This window comes from Lissotriton helveticus, chromosome 10 (assembly GCF_964261635.1).
Source record: "Lissotriton helveticus chromosome 10, aLisHel1.1, whole genome shotgun sequence".
In the NCBI taxonomy this organism is placed as follows: domain Eukaryota; kingdom Metazoa; phylum Chordata; class Amphibia; order Caudata; family Salamandridae; genus Lissotriton; species Lissotriton helveticus.
The window spans coordinates 827462052-827484095 of NC_136071.1; the positions used below are offsets into that span (position 1 = coordinate 827462052).

The window sequence follows — 22044 nt, forward strand, 5'->3', positions numbered from 1 at the left end:
ACATGTCATGACCAATGTAATAAATGAGGCATGGCGAGTGTGCAAGCCCCAAGGCCCCCTCCATCTGCCCAGGCTGCATCCTTTCAGCCGTCATTGCTCCCTCTCCACAAGAGCAGTATTTCCCTACTTACAAGTGTGTCGGGCAGGGAGAAACGTATGTGTGGGTAGGGAATCTACGGTGTCCCAGGGGTTGGATTCCCTGGGACTCTGCAACAGAGGCGGTTGGGGGATGGGGTCCCTTGTGCCATGAGGTGGCTCGGGATGGGGCCCCACACACTCCTTCCCTCAATTTGAATGTTAACCCTGGGGGTTGGGATTGAATGTTGACCGCAGGGATGCGGTTCCGGGGCCCTGATGAAGGCTCAGGGAGAGGAGCAGCATGCCCCCTCCCCATGTTTACATATCCAGGCACCACAGCAGAGCCATCCCCAGAGGATGGGGTCCCTTGGGGCTATACAGTAGCTTGGGGAGGTGGGCCATGTATCCCCCCCCCCCCCTATTTACACATTTGCCCTGGGGAATGAGGTCCCGAAAGGCTATGGGAGGTGCCTGCATGCTCTCCTCCCCAAAAACATACATTGAGCTGCCCCAGCCCTTGCCCACCCCGGTTGGGGGAATTAATGCATGAGACCCCACCCTTTTTAAAAACAGTCAAATTACTGTTTCTGGGTCCCTCCCCCACAAGGCGTAGGAGGGCAGGGTATCCCTACCCTGCCCCCTTATATGTTTTTTTTTTTACCTTATTTTCAGGACAAGGGACTGAATCATGATTTCTAAATAGCTACCCTCATATCTTTGTTGATACAGTGGTATCCAATCAGATCTTATCGCTAGCACCGTCAGCTTCGCAGATCCTCCACAGCATGACATTTTCTACGTTTTTGAGCCTTAATTACGGAAAAACTACTGTACGGCTTTACACCAAATAGAAAAAAAAACACGATTTCTGGACCAAGATCTAGCTTCTAGCTTCCTCATAAATCTGGTGTAATTCTGCTCAGCCATTTGGGCTGTAGCTGTATCTAATTTTTATATGGAAAAATGAATGAGGATAACACATTTAGGGCCCAGCCCTTTTCATGAGCCCCCTCTTGACATATAATCCCTAAACATTTTAGGAAGGAGCAGGGGTAGAAGAACAATTTTTGGGGGGGAAATTGTGTGAAGATTCAAGTGGCACCCAAGTTATAAAATATATATATATTTTCTCGCCACATAATGGAATACCATAACAATGACATCCAATGTCTTAAATATTTTGTGATTGACGCATACCCAAAAACTTGAGTGCGGGCAATCGGGAACGATTACGCAGGCAAACGGAATCTAGGTACATTGTCAGTGGTTACCAAAGCACCTAATGGGTTGAATTTAGGGGAAGAATTGTATACTTTTTTATAGTGGAGTTAACGTCTACTTCCTTTAGTTTTCTTAGACACATTTGGTGGAGATTTGTGACATGATCAGAAAAGGCAAAGACATTAAATATTTACAGGGTTTGTTATAAATTTTCTTTAACTCATTACTTTACGTTGCAATAGGTAGACGTTGGGATGATGAGATGCATATTATTGAATTATGTATAGTATCATGTACATGCCCACTTCACCATTGAAATCAATTTTTTGTGTACCTATTTGTACTTTGTTTATAACTGGAGCTGTGCGTGGTTATTGGTTAATTTTGTTGGTAAGCGAGGCATTCGCCCACATGGGCCTAATTCCATAGCTTCTATTGAATTTTTCTAACTCCGGCCAGTGTAAAGAACCAATCCGGTGAATAGCGCCAGTTTAAGGAAATGCAATAATATTGGACTGCGTCCAAATGTGGAACAGCAGGTTGGAGTGTTAGGCGCAAAAATGCAATTTGTATATGAAATATATTATGACTCTTTGTGCACACATAATCCTGATTGGCAATGAAATATATCATGAATTTGACAGATTGAGATTGATAACATAGCTGGCAGCAATGCGAATAACTTTGACTGAAAAAAAATGTTACTAAGGCATGGAGGCTTTCCTCTATGACGATGACTCATATGACATTATTTAAATGTACACGCAATGGCGCTGCCTGTATGTGAGCAAGGCCAATATTGTGGCCGAATCGCATTGTGGTGGATGTTCGTGTGATGAAGTAAAATCTTTGTGAAAAGGATATCTGGCCAGGTCCGATATACTCATTCAGTACAAGAACACAAAAGAATGTGTTAAGTCTCTTAAAAAAGAAGGACGACATTTGCTAAACGCCTAAAACCTTATTATGAGGACAACATAAATTGTGGTTGAATGCATTTAGCCTTCTTGGGCTAATATCGTTTTTTGTTCTGGTCTATTGCATATGCAGTTATTTTTCTCAATTCAATTTCTCAGGACATTGTTGACATTGTGCAGCTTTTCTGTGACTGGTAGAACCCCCATGCATTTTTATTTTACTGCATCTTTCATTTGCTAATGTTTTTCAGCATCTTCCCTTAGTCTTGTGCTCCTTTTTGTGCCAAAAACCACTCTACTCAAATGATTATGTCTCTAAAAACTGACTCCCTGCATGTCCTGGGTTTGGTTAGGCCATAGTTACAGTATAAACCCATAAGTAGATATTTGCAACTTTATTTCGATACGAACAGGAATGCATGCTTCCTTGGAATTTCATAACATTGTGGCTGTACAGCAGAGCGTATGTACAAACCTTTAGTCACGGACAGAGACCTAGAAATGTTTTTCTCATTTGCAGAATGCAAAGTGACTCCACTCTTTTTAATAGATTCCAAGGCGCTCTTAGTTCTTGCAAAGTGAATAACATTGGAAATCCCAGTCTTCCGAACAACCAGTCATGCCACCTCGCTAGAATTAATATCTGATCATTTGCCATATAAACATAGAAAGGTCCTTCCACAGAATCTGCAGATAACTTTTTGTGATATTGTGCACCAATTACCCTAAGTATGCAAAACAAGCATTGGTAGAGCCAATCGGTCTAGCCTATGCAAGACTGATTGGCCTTGGCAATGTGTTTTAGCCATGTTGTACACCAGTGTGGTTGCTCTTCAGCATGACTAAAAGTTATTGGGGTGGGTGGAGTTGGGTAGATTGGAATGCGGTAGAGTGGGGTAGAATGGAGTTGCTTGGGGAGATTGTATTAGGGTGGAGTGGGGTAGATTGGAGTAGAGTGGGTTAGATTGGAGTGCAGTGGCGTACATTGGGGTGAATTGGAGTGGAGTAGGGTGGATTGGGGTAGATTTAAGTGGAGTATGTTATATTAGAGCGGATTGGGTTGGATTGGAATGAATTGGGCTACATTGGAGTGGAGTGGGGTAGATGATTGGAGTGGAGTGCTGTAGATTGGGTGGTTTGAGTATGGTAGATTGGAATGTAGTGGGGTAGATTGAGGTCTATCTGAGTTGAGGGGTGTAGATGAGAGTGGCATAGATTGGAGTGTGGTAGATTGTAGTGAAGAATAATGGGGTAGATTGGAGTGGGGTATAGTGGCTTTGATTGGAGTGGGGTATATTGGAGTAGATTGAAGTTGCATGGGGTAGATTTAAGTGGGGTGGGGTAGATTGAATTGGGTGGATTGGAGTGTGAGAGTAGGGTAGACTGGAGTGGAGTGGGTTAGATTGAAAATTGGGCAGCAAACAAATGTGTGTGCCGAACAATTTCTGTTGGAGCATGGAGGCACTGTAGGGCCTCATATTAGGGCACACCAGTGGACTCCTACTTCACTTGAGGAATGAAATGGGGTAGATTTGAGTGGGGTAGAGTGGACTGTTGTAGGTTGAGTAGGGTAGACTGGAGTGGAGTGGGTTAGGCTGGGGTCGATTTGAGTAGAGTGGAGTGAAGTAGATGGAGCAGTGTGGTTTAGATTGGGGTGGGGTGGTGTAGATTGGAGTAAAGTGGGGTAGATTGGCGTGGAGTAGATTGGGTAGAGTGGAGTGGGGTAGATTGGATGGAGTGGGGTAGACTGGAGTGGAGTGGGTAGGCTGGAGTAGTGTAGTTTGGATTGTGGTGGATTGGGGCAGAGTGAAGTGGGGTAGATTGGAGCAGAGTGGGTTAAATTGAAAGGGGTTGAGTGGATTAGATTGGTTTGGGGTTAATTGGGATTGAGTAGAGTGTGGTAGATTGGGGGTTTGATAGATTGGAGTGGGGTGGGGTTGATTGGGATGGAGTAGAGTGGGGTAGATGGGTTAGATTGAGTGGGGTAGATTGGAATGGAGCAGAGTGGAATTGGTGGACTGGAGTGGCGTAGGTTGGGATAGATTGTAGTGAAGTGGAGTGGGGTAGAGTGGGTGTAGAGTGGAGGGGTGTTAGAATGATCGAGGAGGATCGAGTGGCGCAGTGCAGAGCGGAGAGGTGTGGGTCTTCACGTGGAGTGCCATGTTGAGGAGTTACGTGGAGTGTACAAGAACAGAGTGAGATTTTGTAAAGTGGAGTGTTGTAGAGTGGAGTGGCATGGTGTTAAGTAAAGAGAGGCATAGAGCGGAGTAAAGTGTTGTGTAGTGGTGTAAAGTAGAGTGGCATACTATGGAGTATGCAGGGTGCGGTTGGCCATTGCCATTACAGATAGCACATTTTCAATTGAAAATACATGTTCGAGGCATATGAGCTGCAGATTGTACACTGTGCATAGATCGCCACCTAGTGTAGGGCCCGGATGTTTGCAGTTTGTTGTTGTCCTGAAAAGTTCTTTGGTAGTCACGAGATAGGTGACTCCTCCTTAGGACCACATTGCGCATGGGCATCGGCTCCATCCCCAGATTGTTTTTTTCTGCCATCGGGCTCGGATGTATCTCCTGCGCTCCGGTTTGGAACCAAATTTCCTTTGGCGCGCAATCCTCACCCAGTTCGACGGTATTGTCTCGATCGCGATCTACCACGCGATTCTCAACTGACTTCGAAGTCTTCGATTCCGGTCGTCGACGAAGGCCTTCGGGCCTACCTAGGCCTCACTTTCTGGCTCATGGAAAGGATGCAATTCAACAAGTGTCCTCAATGTGGGTTTATTTTCCCCACACCGACCTACATGAGGTGTGAAACCTGTGCCTTTCACCGGAGCACGAGGCCAAAGACTGTTCGGCGTGTGCCTTATTCTGCTCCAAGAAGTCGATTCGGGACCGACGAGCTCGAAGAACTATGGCTCGCTCGTCAGCTCCGATTCCCGACGACATCTTCGAAGAGGGCGTCGACGTGCCAGAACACCGGCACGCCGAAGAGAGTATCGATCATCAGATGCCGAAGACTCCGACGTCGAGGAGGTCACGCCAGCTCAACGGGTCGTAAGTAAGACCGTCGACCCCCACCCCTTCCTCGACACCATCTAAAAAGGCTTCGGTCACACCCTCGCCTTCGGGCTCGGGTGCACACCGAGAGACTGCTTCTAACGCCCTGCCTTCGGGCCCGGCAAAGAAGACCATAAAGCCTTCAGGCGGCTCGGGCTCGAGCCAGCCTACTTCCTGTGCCGACCCAGTACCGACACCGAAGAAAAAGCCATCTTCCTCTTCCACCTCGACCGTTGCTTCGACACCCAAGCATACGGTGCCGAAGACTGACAGCGGTTCGTCGAAACCGCACTCGGAGCCGAGTAAAAAATCAACCAAAGCTCCAGACTCACACGCATCGGAGCCGAAAAAACCCTCGGAACCGAAAAAACAGGTTGCCATAAAACAAACTTCAAAAGGGCACACTCCTAAGCCAACTGCCGACTCGATGCCTAAAAAACCTACGGAGCCGAAAATGTAGACGCCAAAGGATTTATCAGGCTCACAGGAGCTTTTTACACCGGATCCACAACAAAAAACCCTTGTAAAGGATCCCAAAACTCGACAATTGACTCTCAGCTCCAAGAAAAGACCACTTGAGGCGCCAGCACCTCCTCCCCCTGCAAAGAAGAGAGACATTGCAACCTCTCCATTAAGGGTCCCCTCTCCTCCACCTCCCCATACTGTTCCTACTCATAAACCTCCTCCACCACAGCATTCACCGAGACCATCTCCTAACCCAGACGATGATGTACACACAGACTCTGATTATGAAGGTGGGGGTGCACATTACCCACCACACACTAATAGTCCCCCTCAGTCACCTGATCCATGGGATGATTACAACACCCCTGATGTGCCTTAAGTCCCACAGGATGATGTCTATCCTTCCAGACCTTCCCCACCAGAGGACAACATAGGTTTTAGCCTGCTAGTCCAGAGAGCTGCACAATATCATGGGGTGGACTTACACACTGATGCAGTGGAGGAAGACTTCCTATTAGACACTTTTGACAAAACACAAAGGTCTACGGCCATCTTACCAATGCTTAAGGGCGTCATCAAGCACGCAACAGAGGTCTTTAAAGACCCCTTTAGAGCTAGGGTCCTCAATCCCCGCATTAAGAAAAAATATAAAGCTGCTCCTGCACACCCAGCTTATATTAAAGGCCCGGCACAATTAGATTCTTTAGTGGTATTCAATGCACGTAAACGTGCTAATTCCCAAACAACAGGTGAAGCCTCACCTCCAGACAAAGAATCTAAACTCCTTGACGCTTCTGGCAAGAGAACTGCGGCACAAGCAGCTAACATCTGGCGCAATGGCAACACTCAAGCCTAGCTGGCAAGATATAACAGGGCACATTACGACGAACTAGAGTCCCTAATGCAGCACCTACCAGACAAATACGAAAACAGGGCTAATGAACTTATACAGGAAGGTAAAAATATCACTAATACTTCCATCCGTTGTGCCCTAGACGCTGCAGATACTGCCTCAAGGGCAATCAATACCAGCACTTTACTACGCAGACATGCCTGGCTACGTATTTCAGGTTTTAAACCTGAGGTGCAAAACTCTATACTTAATCAGCCATTTGATGAAACACATTTATTTGGCCCAAATGTTGACGTGTCTTTGGAAAGAATGAAGAAAGACACCGACACTGCAAAATCGATGGGGGCCTTCCAGCAGCAAGCTCCCAGGCGTTCTTTTTGTCGCTCATCGTACAGAGGCAACACAAGAGGCTACTCCTCAGAAAGTCCCTCCTCTTCCCACAAGACCCCTGGCCAATCCACATTTACCAAGGGCTACCAGAGAGGGGGTTACAGGGGTAACAACAACAAGGGCAGAGGCAAAAACAACATCTCCCGCTCTGCCTCCACCCCTACCCAATGACTTTCCTCCCCTTCCCCCCAACATTCCACTCCTGTGGGGGGAACTCTCCCTACAGTTCCTGCCTGCATGGATCAACATCACATCAGACAGGTGGGTGCAACAAATTATTCACTCAGGTTACTGTCTAGAATTAACATCTACCCCCCCCAAACATACCACCCAAACAGCGTCCAATGTCACAAGAGCATCTGTCACTGTTAAAGCAAGAAGTGGTATCTCTGCTAGAAAAAAGTGCAATAGAACTAGTTCCTCTGCACCAGCAAAACAAAGGGGTTTACTCGCTATATTTTCTAATCCCAAAGAAGGACGGCTCTCTAAGGCCTATTCTAGATCTCAGACCGCTAAACATATATATATACAGTCAGATCATTTTCACATGGTCACACTCCAGCAAGTCCTTCCTCTCTTGTCACAAAACGACTTCCTGGCTACTCTAGACCTCAAGGACGCACACTTCCACATTCTCATTCCCAAAGCTCACAGGAAGTATCTCAGGTTTGTAATAGACGGGCAGCACTACCAGTTCAAAGTACTCCCATTGGGAGTCACAACAGCACCAAGGGTCTTCACCAAGTGCTTGGCAGTGGTGGCAGCGCATCTACGAAGACAGCACATCCATGTCTTCCCGTACCTCGACGACTGGCTCATAAAAGCCAGCTCACACAATCAATGCGTAAAACACACTCATACCACCATCCACCTGCTCCACGACTTGGGGTTCACAATAAATCACACCAAGTCTCATCTACAGCCATCCAAAGTACAACAGTACCTAGGTGCCACAGTAAACACCTCAACAGCCCTAGCTTATCCCACCCCTGCAAGGATAGCCAGCATGCAAACTCTCCTAGCAAATACTCCCTCCCAGCACGAGTGTTCATGCAACTCATAGGGATGATAGCCTCTTGCATCTTCATAGTGCCCCATGCAAGACTTCAAATGCGTCCGCTACAAGAGTGCCTATCATGTCAATGGAACCAGGCTCACGGTCACTTAACAGACCTAGTGTTGGTAGGCGGTCGAACTCATCGGTCTGCAGTGGTGGAACACCAAGAATCTTTCCAAGGGACGACCGTTCCTAGAGCCAGTTCCCCAAATAATCCTGACTGCGGACGCATCGCCCTACCTACTGCAACACACCATGCAAGGCAGGTGGACACCGCAACAAAAGTTACTCCACATCAATCATCTGGAGTTACTAGCAGTATTCCTGGCACTAAAAGCTTTCCAGAAGCAAATAGCAAACAGAGCTGTGTTAGTCCGCACGGACAACATGACAGCAATGTATTACTACAGAAGCAAGGAGGCACCCACTCCCTGCAACTATCTCAACTAGCACAAGAAATATGGATGTGGGCCATACCTCAGAACATATTCCTTTTAGCCCAACATGTCCCAGGAGTACAAAATACTATAGCGGATCTGTTAAGTTGTCAAACACAACAGACCCACGAGTGGGAACTTCATACGCAAGTTCTTCAGCCATTCTTTCAGATGTGGGGAGAACCTCAGATAGACCTCTTTGCCACCCACGAAAACGCAAAATGCCCAAGCTTCGCCGCCAGATATCCACACCCACTATCCAAAGGCAATGTGATATGGATGAATTGGTCAAACAGATTTGCGTACGCTTTTCCACCTCTACCACTCATGCAACTAGTAGTACGCAAACTACAGCAGCATTCTCTGACCCTCATCCTAGTTGCTCCAATGTGGGCCAGACAACCATGGTACACCCACACTGCTACAACTGTCTGTGTTACCACACCAAAAACTGTACCTGTCTCCACACCTCTCAACACAGAACCGTGGAGAGATCAGACACCCGGACCCAGCTCAGCTCAACTTTGCGTTCTGGCTCCTGAAGTCCTAGAATTTGGATATCTGAACCTTCCTCCAGACTGCATGAATGTCATTAAAGAAGCTAGACGTCCTACCACTAGGGCATGTTATGCAGCCAAGTGGAAACGATTTGTAATCTATTGTCATAACAACGACATTAATCCCTTAGGTGTGGCTATTCAACACATCATAGGTTACTTACTGCATCTTCAAAGATGTAACTTAGCCTATACGTCTATTAGACTACATCTTGCTGCAATAGCAGCATATCTGCAAAACAGACAACATCTATCTCTGTTCAGAGTGCCTGCCATTAAAGCCTTTATGGAAGGCCTTAAAAGAATAATTCCTCCCAGAGTACCACCTTCACCTGTATGGAATTTAAACGTCGTTCTCACACGGCTAATGGGGCCTCCCTTCGAACCCCTGCACAAATGTGAATTACAGTTTTTAACCTGGAAGGTTGCGTTCCTAGTAGCTACTACCTCCCTACGCAGAGTTAGTGAACTACGAGCACTAACCATTCAAGAACCCTTTTTGCAAATGCATCAAAATAAGGTTGTTCTGCGTACCAATCCAAAATTCCTGCCTAAAGTCACTTCTCCATTCCATCTCAATCAATCTGTGGAACTGCCCGTTTTCTTCTCGCAACCACAGTCAGTAGCAGAAAGAGCTCTTCACACTTTAGATGTCAAAAGAGTGTTGCTATACTACATAGAAAGAACACAACCCTTTCGTAAGTCAAAACAACTTTTTGTGTCTTTCTCACCACCACACAAGGGCAATCCCAGTTCAAAATCTGGAATAGCTAGATGGATTGTAAAATGCTTCAGATTTGCAACCACAAAGCTAAACATACGCTATCTGTTCCTCCTAAAGCCCACTCTACCAGAAAGATAGGGGCTTCAATGGCATTTTTAGGGAACATTCCCCTAGACGACATCTGCAGAGCAGCCACATGGGCTACACCGCACACATTCACAAAACACTATTGTGTAGATGTGCAAACAAAACAACAAGCTAATGTGGGCCAGGCTGTTCTCAAAACATTATTCCAAACTACTGCAACAGATAGGGGTGGTCGCCGCTGAGAGTGAGTACTGCTATATAATCTATGCATAGTGTACAATCTGCAGCTCATATGCCTCGAACGGAAAATGCTACTTACCAGTATGCATCTGTTCTTGGCATGTAGAGCTGCAGAGTTGTACACGCCCACCCGCCTCCCCGGCTACCCTTGTCTGTTCCAGCATTATCTTAATTAGATACAAATTACACGGGCATCCTTCCTGTACTTGCAAAGCTCCATCATTTCCCTAATGGCGAAAAACAATCTGGGGATGGAGCCGATCCCCATGCGCAATGTGGTCCTAAGGAGCAGTCACCTATCTCGTGACTTCCAAAGAACTTTTCAGGACAACAACAAACTGCAAACATCTGGGCCCAACACTAGGTGGCGATCTATGCATAGTGTACAACTCTGCAGCTCTACATGCCAAGAACAGATGCATACTGGTAAGTAGCATTTTCCTTACATTTGCACTGACATACAGTTTTATTGCGCACAAACGATAAAGTGTGGAAAAATCATCAGTTAGTGTATTGATGTGTTTTAACCATATTCAAATATTTGTTTCCACCTCACTTAATCATAAAAAAATAACTTAATTTCTACTTTCCTAATTCTGATGTATCAGCACAGTTCACTTTTGTTGTGTGCTACAAAAAAACCTTTCATTTCACAGGAAGATTATCAAAAAAAATCTCTCACTTTGAAGTCTGAGAAAGAAAAGTAAACACCATGCTCCCTCGTAAAACAGAGCCTGTTTTTTTACCTTTGTCTGTGAATGCACGGCAAATGTAACAAGATTGATTTAAAGGCCTGTTTACAGAAAACGAGCACTCGGATGGATACAATAAACAAGCAATGCTCCACTGGATAGAAGAACTCAAGCTGAACAGCCCAAATCAAATAAAGCCAGCAAATAGAAAGCAAGCAAATGTGAGTTACAAACCCAGTGGTTGGCAATGGGCGGACTACATTTCCACGGAAGCTTTCGGAATGCACACAGTCGCTAGCAAACAAGACAGCACAGCTGTCTGGTAGTATTCAACCTAAAATAAAAGATGCTGTCAGGACCTGAGCGAGGCACACGTGGCTTGATGCTATTGACTGGCCATCGACCTAGGTTTAAAATACAGCTGCCGTGTGATGCCCATTCCCAGCCAATCTAATTCATCTCTCTGTTGAAGCTTGCAACAACCATATTGGAAATTTTAGGTGCAATGATTGAGAGATGACTGAACCTGTTGCTCCTCCTTCCTCTCAGTTTTTTGTAGTAAACCACTCAGACTGACAGACTCAGTTTCTGAATTCCTGTATCACCTTCTTCAGTGATTAGCCTCCTGGTTCCATAGAAACTCCTTAGTACTGCAGTGACCTGTCGGCTAACAAAATGGCCCCTCCAGACAGCCTCCTAAATGCGCTGTTTGCCACTTCTTCACAGACTGGTTCACTACTCAGGTGATGCATGATCACTGGGAATTATCTGTCCGCAGATAACCAGCGGATAGAGGACGCCCTCTGTCTGACGTAGTAGCGCTTGTTTAACTGTTTGATTTGATTGATTGATTTGATTTGATTTTAAAACTTATAAAGCGCAACGAATGCCCGGGGGCGTCTTGGCGCTGACACCAAGGATCGACGTCAAAGCAAATGCATGTGTATTAAATACCTGTTTGGAAGAACCAGGTTTTTAAAGATTTCCTGAACATGATGAGGTTCGGACTATTTTTGATCGTAATGGGTAGGCTGTTCCAGAATTTAGTCACTCTTACCAAGAAAGAATTGTGAGTCTTCTTGCACATAGCAGGCTCTAAGAAATCACCTCCTGGAAAGGGGAAATATGTGTAAAGCTGTACCATGACACCGTTGATTTTATCTTTCAATGTCTTGGATGATACAGTGGCCATATGGTGGAAAACTGGTTGCTAGCAGAGGGCCCTGCCATACGCCTAGAGAAATATAAGGGAATATGTAGAAGACTACTAGATGATCACTGGCAAGAATTTGTAGACCGTTCTATAACTGTGGAGGCACAGAGAGCATGAAAGAGGTCTCTGGCATTAATCGGCCTAAAGGTTTGGTGCTCCCAAACAGTTCCTCATGCCAAGATCGTGGTACCCCTAAAGTCCGAAAAGAGTACAAATGGTCTCTCTCAAATGCCTTTGCTCTTTTGGACCGCATTAGGCACAAGCAGAGAAAGAAGGATAGTGTCATGGATAGTAAAGTCTCTCCTAAAGGAAGAAGCTGGAGACATAAAGTGTACTCAAATGTACCTTTCTTAATAGAGACGTACAAGACAAAGTTTGTGAATTCCCATTTAAACATAACACCGTATCACTAACTGCTCTCAATTAGTGATTTTTTAAATATGGATGCCTTTCAAGACAGAGCATTTCCAACCTTTTGTTAACCTGCATCTCAACCGCTTTGAGTTACTACTTTTTCAGTGTGTGTGTGTATAAGCCCTGGAGTAGCAAGAGGGTTTTCAAAAACTAAATTCAAAGCCCTCCAATTCTTTCACTGAGGCGATCTTAAAACAGGTTGCACTTAAATACAGAAGGTTGCTATGTTCTTGCCTACCAAGCTGTCTACTGACCATGTAGGCATCCGAGTCTCACACTTTCATCATCACTGGTATACTGCCAAAGAATATCCTCTGCTGCTACACAAGAGCACTCCAAGGCTCCTTGTGTATGTTTTGAACTTCATGGTACCTAAGGCACTGAGGTAGACCAAAGGACAAACCTAGGCCAGGGCGTGTCAGGTCTTGCTATACCTTCATGCCAGAGATGACAACCCTATCCTGGTTCCTTCTATAATTAGATCATTTGTCTTCACCTGGGGTTGTGATGCACCTTAACGATTCTGTTTGATTCACCAGGGAACTCCTATGCAAACATTAGGGAAAACCGAAGACAGGGAACTAAAGAGGAGAAAATCGGGGAAATGTTATTTCACGATTCACTTGCATTAAAGGGGATGAAGTGAGAGAAGGACAAAATAACAATGTGTTGTTAAAAAAAATCACAACTCTTCTGCCTAAATCTGGAGTGTTGATGTGCATGGTATGTATTTTGCTTAGCTGAGCTGCAGGATTCCTGCTTCTGTTATCAGATGTGCAGTGTCTGTTGTACGTTTTTCATTGTTTTGATGGACGGGGATCCAGTATTTTCTGTAAAAACGTAACATTTTGGATAGCTTGCAACTCGCGTAGCATTTGCAGAGTCCTATCTGTGGTGGAAGCGTATTTGTTCTACCACAGTAGGGTGGGTACCATATTACAGTTTATTGTTTATTGTTTCTGGGTAATTCTGGTAACCTGTGCTGCCTGCAGAGCTTCACTAACCAGCCAAAATCAGAAATGGAAGCTACTTAGAATCTATAGTTCATAGGGGCTGTTGTGTTCAGAGAAATTTGTTATCTGTCTAAAAAAACAACAAAAAACTATTTGCCAGGCTATGCACCCGGTTATTTTTGCTTTTCGAACATCTGAATTCTTATCATTAGAAACCTAATTTTGAGAGTTCTATTTTATTCCACAACTACATCGCATGTGCATTAGGCCAAGTCATTGTATGGGTTGAAATGTGACTATAAAATTCAGATGGCCCTTCCCTGGAGATGTCAGCTTCCTGAGCACAAAGGCCTTCCCACCACAAGAGGGCGCTTTATGGCCGAGTGCCAAGCTCAGCTGTGGACTTTCTGGAAGGAGATGTGGTGTGAAGTACCTTTGCATCCGCTTTGTGTTTCAGGGATTCCCATCCACTCACTGATACCCCAGTCTGGGGAAGGGAGTGAGAGGAGTGGTGCCCACAGACAGTGCCCCCCCCCCCCTCACTGTTTTTTAGTATTGCACCACGTCATCGTCGTCTAAATATCAACCTGCTTTTATATCGTGACAATAAGAGCAACTCTGCAATATTGTCACAGCAGAGTTAATTATAGTAAATGTGCACTGACCGTGACGAGATTTTGAAGTCAATATCATGGTCACATATGGTCAATATCATATGGTCAATATCATGGTCACAATATATGTGAAGGTCAATATTTCAACTGCAACAAGGTAAACTACAACCTCCCTGGTTGCTCTCATGTAAGGTGAAAAAAGACTGACCTGAGAGGTACTAATTGCGCTCCAGGGGGGGGTCTCTTCCATTGTCGGAGTGAGAGGAATTAGCCAGTGAATATGCTTTAGCCGGAAGTCCGCTCTCACGGCCCTTTGTGGTGGTGGCTCGTGAATTTTTAGGAGTAAGATAGGCTTAATCTTGGACCTGATTTAGAAAAATGCTTCTCTTTGACAAAAATATGCCTTACTCCTGAAACGTCATGAGTATAAGTAAGTCTCACCCTTGTCCGCCTTAAGGCTAAATGTACAGAAAATACACTGTGAGCTGGGTCTGAATATTTGTAGAGTAATTCTTGCCTAGTTCTGGAGTAAGACACAACTATTTGCAGAACGCTTTGTTGAAATGTTCCTGACTCTCAGGAAACACACTAGCCATGTAGAAGGGGGGCCTCCCACGTTCATCCTCCTCCGTGTTCTGCAGAAGCACCGAGGGGCTCCCTATGTGTCCTTTGGGGTTCTAGGTGGGCAGGGAGTGAGTGCAAGAGGAGAACCCACGACAGAGTTCTAGAATGGGTGCAGCATCTTACAGATTTTCCTAACCAGTACTTAAAACGAACATGTAGTTACATGTGCAAGCCTATTTTATTACTGCTCTTTTATGAACAGGCTAAACAGAGCAATCTGATCTTGCATTGCAAAACATACCATAATGTGGAGTCAGAGTGGAGTTTCTTATGTTTTTTTAATTTCATGTTATGTGACACAATGAGGGCATTTTGGGATTAATCATTGTGTTTAAAGTCATGAGTAAATATCACTTTCAGCGATGCACCACTGTATTGTAGAAAAAAAAACGTGCTGCACCTTCCCACAGTAGCTTCTTCTGTAACATGAAAGAGCAACACGGCGCCTATAGGCACATCATCACGCAGGCCAGAAAATATGCACGCGGAAGTTTTAGTTTAGCATTTTCCTGTTGAACATGCACAGATTAGGTAGTTTATATTTTCTGTTCCTCAGTTTTGCAAATAATGTTTGTATTCTGTTCAGATGCAGGATTCGAAATTCCAAATTTGTTTGCAGTTGGCTACGCATTGGACTACAACGAGCACTTCCGGGATCTCAATGTAAGTACCGTCTCCTCTGGTGTGTGTTTAACATGCATTAAAAGTAAAACTTGATCGCGTTCAGGGCCAGACTGATTACCGGGCGTTTTGGAATGCTGCAGAACTGGGGGCTGATTTCACTGCGGTGGTGACCGATTTCGTTGATGGAGACCTGCGTGTGCGTGGAAATAAACAAAAAGCAAAACAAATTTCGTTCAGCACTCGCAGGTCTCCATGAACGAAATCAGCCCCCAGCTCAGCAGCATTCCAAAACGCCCGGTAGCCAGTCCGGGCCTGATCGCGTTTGTTCGCATATTACCGTGATGGCACGGTGAACGTGGAAACAAAACCCTAGCTCGGCTTTCAAGTGCGAGCAAACACTGTAAAGGAACTAAAATAAGAGAATGTCTACAGAAAAAGAACAATGGATACAGTGTTCTTCGAGCATGATGTGGCAAAAATGTTGTGACGTCAACAATTTGGGATTGAGCCTTCACTGGAAAGAATGTCCCATTTTAAGGCTCTACCGTGAACCGCTGCCAATCGACTTGCTTAAAGTATCAACTGTTTTAAACTAGAATAGGCTTTTAGATATTTTAAACTATAATACGATTTTAGATGTCTAAACTGCAAGTGATAAAACATATTTATTTATACAAAGTTAGTAATAATGTTCTTTTAAGTATCTCACTTATTTTCACAAATGTAATTATTGTATAAAACCGTACAGCACGAGCAGTGTGCAACATTGTGAATATACTGTGAACAATGTACCACTATATCAGTCCCTGGGATTTGGTGTACGTGTTATGTATCACAAGGGTATCTTATTAGTTGCAACATGTTCAGGCAGAGTTTTACTGATTCTAATGTAAATATGTAAGTATGGATGTTGTATTTGTATAGTGTGAACCTAGCTAAATGGCAGCGGGTACAGGGTCAAATGTTGGTGATCCCTAAAGTTAAAAAGGCTCGGATGGGTGGCAGATCCTTTCGGCTCCTGGCAGCTAGGAATTGGAACAAACTCCCGCTTGAGCTACGTCTGGAACCCTCGTAGAGTAGATTCAGGACGAAGCTCAAAACACATTTGTTCCTTCAATAACGTTTTTCCTGGGTGCTGGAAGTTGGGTTAGGGGTTCTGTGATTTCTCACTCACTACAGCGCGGGGACACGCCGGTGTGCGTAACCAGGCGATTTATAAATTCCCTTATTATTATTATTATTATTACATGCCAGGAGTTAAAGATTCAGTCAGCATTGATTAGAGGGGTAGCTAGTTTCTAAGCATGATCATGATGTAATATTCTCAAAGGGATGTGTTTTCAGCTCTTTCATAAATTGGAGCCGATTTGTGACAGTACTGATGGGATACGGGATGGTGTTCCAAAACCTGGTTGCATAGATGGAAGAAGGCTTGTTGCCTTGTTTTGTGGCACTTCATCTTCAGTCCAGTGGTATCCAGGATGCTGGTGTGCGTGAGCCACCTGAGTTGGTAAGGTTGTTAGCCAGGTAGCCAAGAGCACAAGTCTTACTAGCTTTTGTCACGCTGTTGGTTTTGAAGATGGTACAAGTGGCAAGAGGAGCCAGCTAAATTCCATCTTGGAGGGACTGATCTAATATTTCTTCAGGCTCTTGATATGGTTTGATACAAAGTGTTGGATACCCTTAATGGGTCATTGTAGACCCTGGAGGGCCAAGGAGCTGGGCATTGTGCCATTGGGGTGCAAAAGAGGGCTTGAACTGCAGTTCTAAAGTGCCTTTCTGGAGGAATGGTTTCTCTGTATTAACTAGAGTGAGCTGATACCAGGCCTTCTTGGTTTTCTTGGCGACGTGTTCCTTGCGACTAAGGTCAGTGACTCTGATTGACTTGGCATTGGGTGAAAGTGTGGGTTCTTATCCATTCTGGTTCATGTCATTGAGCAAGGTTTGGACTAGTTGTTGCTTGTTTTTCTTGGTAGATAGCAGGAGTTCTGTTTCTGTGGGGTTAAGCTCCAAGCAGGTTTTGGACATCCAGGCATGAATGAGGTGCAGGTACTATTTGAAGCATTGGGTGTCCGGTGCAAAAGAGACCTTCAAATTGTGGTATGAGATTGGCAAGTTATTGAACTTTGATACTTTTGTCTGTGAGTAGTCTTGTGGCCCTTCATGTAGAGGTTGTAGATGATGTAGGATCATCAGAGTAGCCTATTTATGGTGGATAGAGCAATACCTTCCCAAAAGCCCTACAGTCTTTCAAATCCTCTTAGTTTGTCTCCACTCTCAACCTTTTGCCTGAATAATCTTCCACCACTGGCCACTCTCTCATGTCCTCCACTGATTCTGTAACACATGGGGCCTCAGTACTCAACAATTCTGATTTTGGTTATATGTTGTCCAGTATGACTCTAATTATGAATTTGTCATCCATAGGCCAAGAATTCTGTATAGGGTTCTTAGTTATGCTTCTTTGGCTACAACCCTTTTAGGCTGTCTCTAAGAGAATGTAATGGGCCACATCCAGGTTGCCTTTTGGAGACACCCATTAGACCATACGTAAGTTACAATGTGGGGATTTTCACTGTACCTGCCTGATATTCCTTTCAGAACATGTTTGGTGAGAGTACGTTGGAAAACTCAATTGCGTGAAATTGCATTAGTCATGGTCCATCACGTTTAGTTCAAAGCTACCCTTCCAGTTTCTGTTATGCCATGTGGGGTAGATTGTAGTTTTTTTTTTATATCAAACATTGTTGAAATTGATCTAGTGGTCAGTGACTTAATGTGGGTGATTTTAAAGTGTATAATGTATTTTTTCATATTCACTGCATCATTTTAAAATGCTACATGGTTGTTTATAATTGCCCACACTGACACTAGTGCTTTCCATTTTTAGCACATATGCATTATCAATGAAACTGGCAAAGAAAAATACAAAGTCTGAAATTCTGTGACCTGGAAAGTGCATACTACCGAAGATTCCCATACGCTCCAGGAAGCATCTTGTCAGAGGCTCGCTGAAAAAAACATCTCTACTTTTACATGGGTGATCGCATCCAGCATTTTCACTGTTAAGATTACGGGAACAAAATGACAGTGTCGGCAACAAACCGGAAAGTACAGGCTTTTGCCTTCAGACTTTCTGCGGTATCATGAAACTACGTGCAATGTTTTTGTTTTTTTTTTAAAAACGATTCCTCCCAAAAAACTGCCAGGTGGAGAGGTTGTGAAATGTTTTCTGTAATTCCGTGATATTTGAAGTTTAGAAGCAAGGTACTGTTGATAGTATCTTTCTTCCATGATATGCCAAAGACAGAGAATACAGTAAACTTCTGTGCACATTATTATAGTGATAAACTTTCTCTATTTTCATTCTATTTTTAATAAGGTCAAATACATCATGAATTACGAGGCAATTTCTGGGCTCTGCCTTGAAATGTGTCATTTTATGGCTCCTGTCTGCTCCAGGAGGCATTGCAATAAAATACGAGGACAGCGATTGTCTTCACTGGGCAGCCGATTCTAATCAAATGGTGTATTCAGCCAGATGATTTCACAATGTTTCAGTCTACAGTCTTAGAATTTACTGTGACCCGTGTCAAAATAGCTACTTATCTTATGTAAAAGTAACTTTTTTTAAAGTCTGTGCTACAAGTAGTCTCTTCTAAACATGGTGTACTGTCGTGTGCAATTTTCCACGTTTATATTGCAATATTTCATCATGCTTTTTGATATTATCACAAATATGCACTAATTTAAAATGCCCAAGATATATTGTCCTGTAATGTAGCATTTTTCTAAGTATGTTATTTTCCTTACCAGAAGTTGTACAAATTAAAATACAAAAAAGCGTGAACGAGACTTAAGCGTACATCTTTGATTAAAAAAAAATAAAAATAAAGATTTGCGGGCTAAATAGCAAACTCCAAATTAGATTTGTCCTTTGGTAGGAGGTCACCAACTCTTCATTGTTCAGAGGGTGGAGTTGCGTGCCAGAGTCAATGTCAAGTAGTGGTGTCAGGGTACTATGCAACTGTCCAACCAAAATCTGGCTGGCATCTGTCTGCTGCCATCAATGAAGGAGACCTTACAACACAGAAGAGGCTGACAGGAGCTGAAGTGCACCTATTGAAGTCTGGAACGAGGTCTGGATCGTCCGACAGCCCCACTAGCCTCACAGCTCATGAGGAGTACGATTGCTGACTTTAGTTTTAAAATCATGATTTCAATAACCCCACTCTGAAGATAGGCCCAGCCTGCTTGAACCCTGATTGATCTTCATGCAGTGGGTGAACTGGGGAATCCAACACAGAATCCGCATAAAAACCTGAGTCAAGATCTCTGTTTCATGCTGGGCCGAGGATGCAAAGCTTGTCAACCGTATGGGGATTTTTAAACCTGTCTACACAATGGCTACTCTTTGTAATGATGCATGTAAAACAAAGCATGTAATATCCTCAAATCAGCTATGACATTCCACATGACGAATGAACCAGTGATGTGTATGCCATACATTTAGACATATCTGTGTGCCACACATAATTCTGTACGCGTGCGGCCAAGATACGTGTACAGATTTAGATCTCATTTAGACCTTTTGTGACTGATCAATACTCCAGTAACACAAGTAATTACTTCAGGTGCCAATGCACAACCAAGTATATAGTTATGTTCATTCCTTGCAGTTTTATAAGTGTGCGGCCAAGACCCGAAAGGCCATATTGAGAAAAGTGCATAATAAATCAAGTCTTGCAAGAAAGGAATATATCAAGATAACCTTTGTGATTGCAGGGCTATTGGAATGTTGTTTCTTCTCTTCCTTGTGAGCCAACGGAGCTTATTCATGAAATGCTTCTGATAGCACAATGTTTGTTCTATCATCTTGTGATGTGATGTGACATAACATTTCTATAGCGCACTTTCACTCCAGGGAGCCTCTTGGCGCTTTGGCTCACCCAGATGTAATGGTGACCTGCAACTGTGCTGTCCAAAAAAGAGAAAGGCGCAGAAATCATACTAATGTATTGCACACGGTATCCGAGAGGCTGTATATCCAGGTCTTAAAAGATTTCCTAAACCATTTTTCTGATGTAATCTGACACAGGTGGGGGGGAAGTTTATTCCACGCCCTAGAGCCAATCACTGCCAGGGATTTGCCTCCCTTGGTGGTAAGCCTAAATTTAGGAACCGTGAGCAGGTTAGCTGTGGCAGACCTAAGATTTCGAGAAGGATGGTAACGGGTAAAGATTTTCCGGAGGTATGTCGGGCCCTGGGTGTGAAAGGCCCTAAAAGTAATAATTAGGACCTTAAACAAGATGCTTTTATGGATGGGGAGCCAATGAAGGGCATCTAGTGCAGCAGAGGCAGAAGACTTCCTGGGCCATCTAAGCACCAGGCGGGCGGCAGCGTACTGGACCATCTGTAGCCTGTGAAGGGCCGCTTTATTCGACCCTGCATATAAGCTATTGCAGTAGTCCAGTCTTGATGTAATTAATGCCACCACCACCGTACGCCTGGCTGCAAGGGGGAGCAGATCAAAACATTTCCTCAGGCCCTTTATGATGTTAAAGCAGGTGCCTGCTACCGCCACTGCTTGTTGTTTGAAAGATAGGGTGTCGTCAAACTTGATCCCTAAATTCCGTGCCGCCCTAATTGTGCTCGGAGGGACTTCCGCATCCTCTGGCCACCATTTCTGAGGAGAGAATAAATTATGAGCTCCAAATGGCAAAATTTCCGTTTTACCGGAGTTGCACTTCAGGTGATTATTTCTCATCCACGTGAACGTTGCTGATAGACAATTTTGAAGATTTTGTTCTGCATTCGCCATGTCCTTGTCTAGGACTAGGATCAGCTGTGTGTCATCAGCATATGCAATAGTGCTGATGTTAAAGAACGAGATTAGATTTATCAGGGGGAGCATATAAAGATTGAAAAGCGTTGGGCTCAAACTTGAGCCCTGTGGTACCCCTGTCGTCAGTACCTTTTCACCCGAGCAAAAATGCCCTAAGGTAGTTACTTGACGCCTGTGCGTTAGGAAGTTCTTGAGCCATTCCAATACAGTTCCTGCTATACCTGCTGTTGTCAAACGATCTAAAAGGATAGCATGGGACACCGTATCGAAGGCTGCGGATAAATCTAAAAGGATCAGTACAGCCTTCTTGCCCTGATCCATGGCAGCTCGTAACGTTTCAGTAGTAAACTAAAGAGCAGACTCAGTGGAACGCTGGGCTCTAAAACCCGCTTGGTTGGTATGTAGTATATTGTTTCCTTCCAAGAATGCAGTAAGCTGCCTATTTACAAATGTTTCTACCAGTTTGCAAGCACCGGGAGGAGTGAAATGGGGTGCAAATTGGAGAGGGTAGTAGGATCTTGTAATTGCTTCTTCTGAAGTGGTTTTACATCTGCGAGTTTCCATTGTGATGATTCTCCGCTGAGAGGAGTGATGAATTGATAATGGTGTTTATGACGGGATTTGCCACATCTATCATGGCTTTCAACAAGACCGGGGGACACGGATCAAAAGGAGATCCTGACTTAATTAGGGATATGGCTTGACGGGTTTCCTCCAGACTAATCTGGGTAAAGGTCCTCATACTAGCCATATTTATGTCGGCCATGGTAGTTTCATCCAGTTCTGATGGCTCAGAGGGAGGAAAATCTTTAGTAAGGTCCTGTACTTTATGCTCAAAATAATTGGCTATAGAGTCGCATAGAGTCTGGGATGGCGGAATTTCCTGTGTCAGAATTTTGGGATTCCTGAAGATGTTAACAATTCTAAAGATTTCCTTCTGCTTATTTTTGTGGCTTCGATGGCAGCTGTGTAGAAAT

The 22044-nt window shown here is 44.3% G+C and overlaps 1 protein-coding gene across 1 annotated transcript in view; it reads left to right on the forward strand.

Annotated features, from left to right (window-relative positions):
* PRTFDC1 (phosphoribosyl transferase domain containing 1) overlaps positions 1-19077 on the forward strand; it is a 167453-nt gene extending 148376 nt beyond the window's left edge. The window contains exons 8-9 of the mRNA XM_078663439.1: positions 15185-15261; positions 18113-19077. Of these exons, the coding sequence (XP_078519565.1) occupies positions 15185-15261; positions 18113-18160 (125 nt within the window). The 3' untranslated portion in view covers positions 18161-19077. The remainder of the gene's footprint in view (positions 1-15184; positions 15262-18112) is intronic.
* Positions 19078-22044: the final 2967 nt, after the last annotated feature.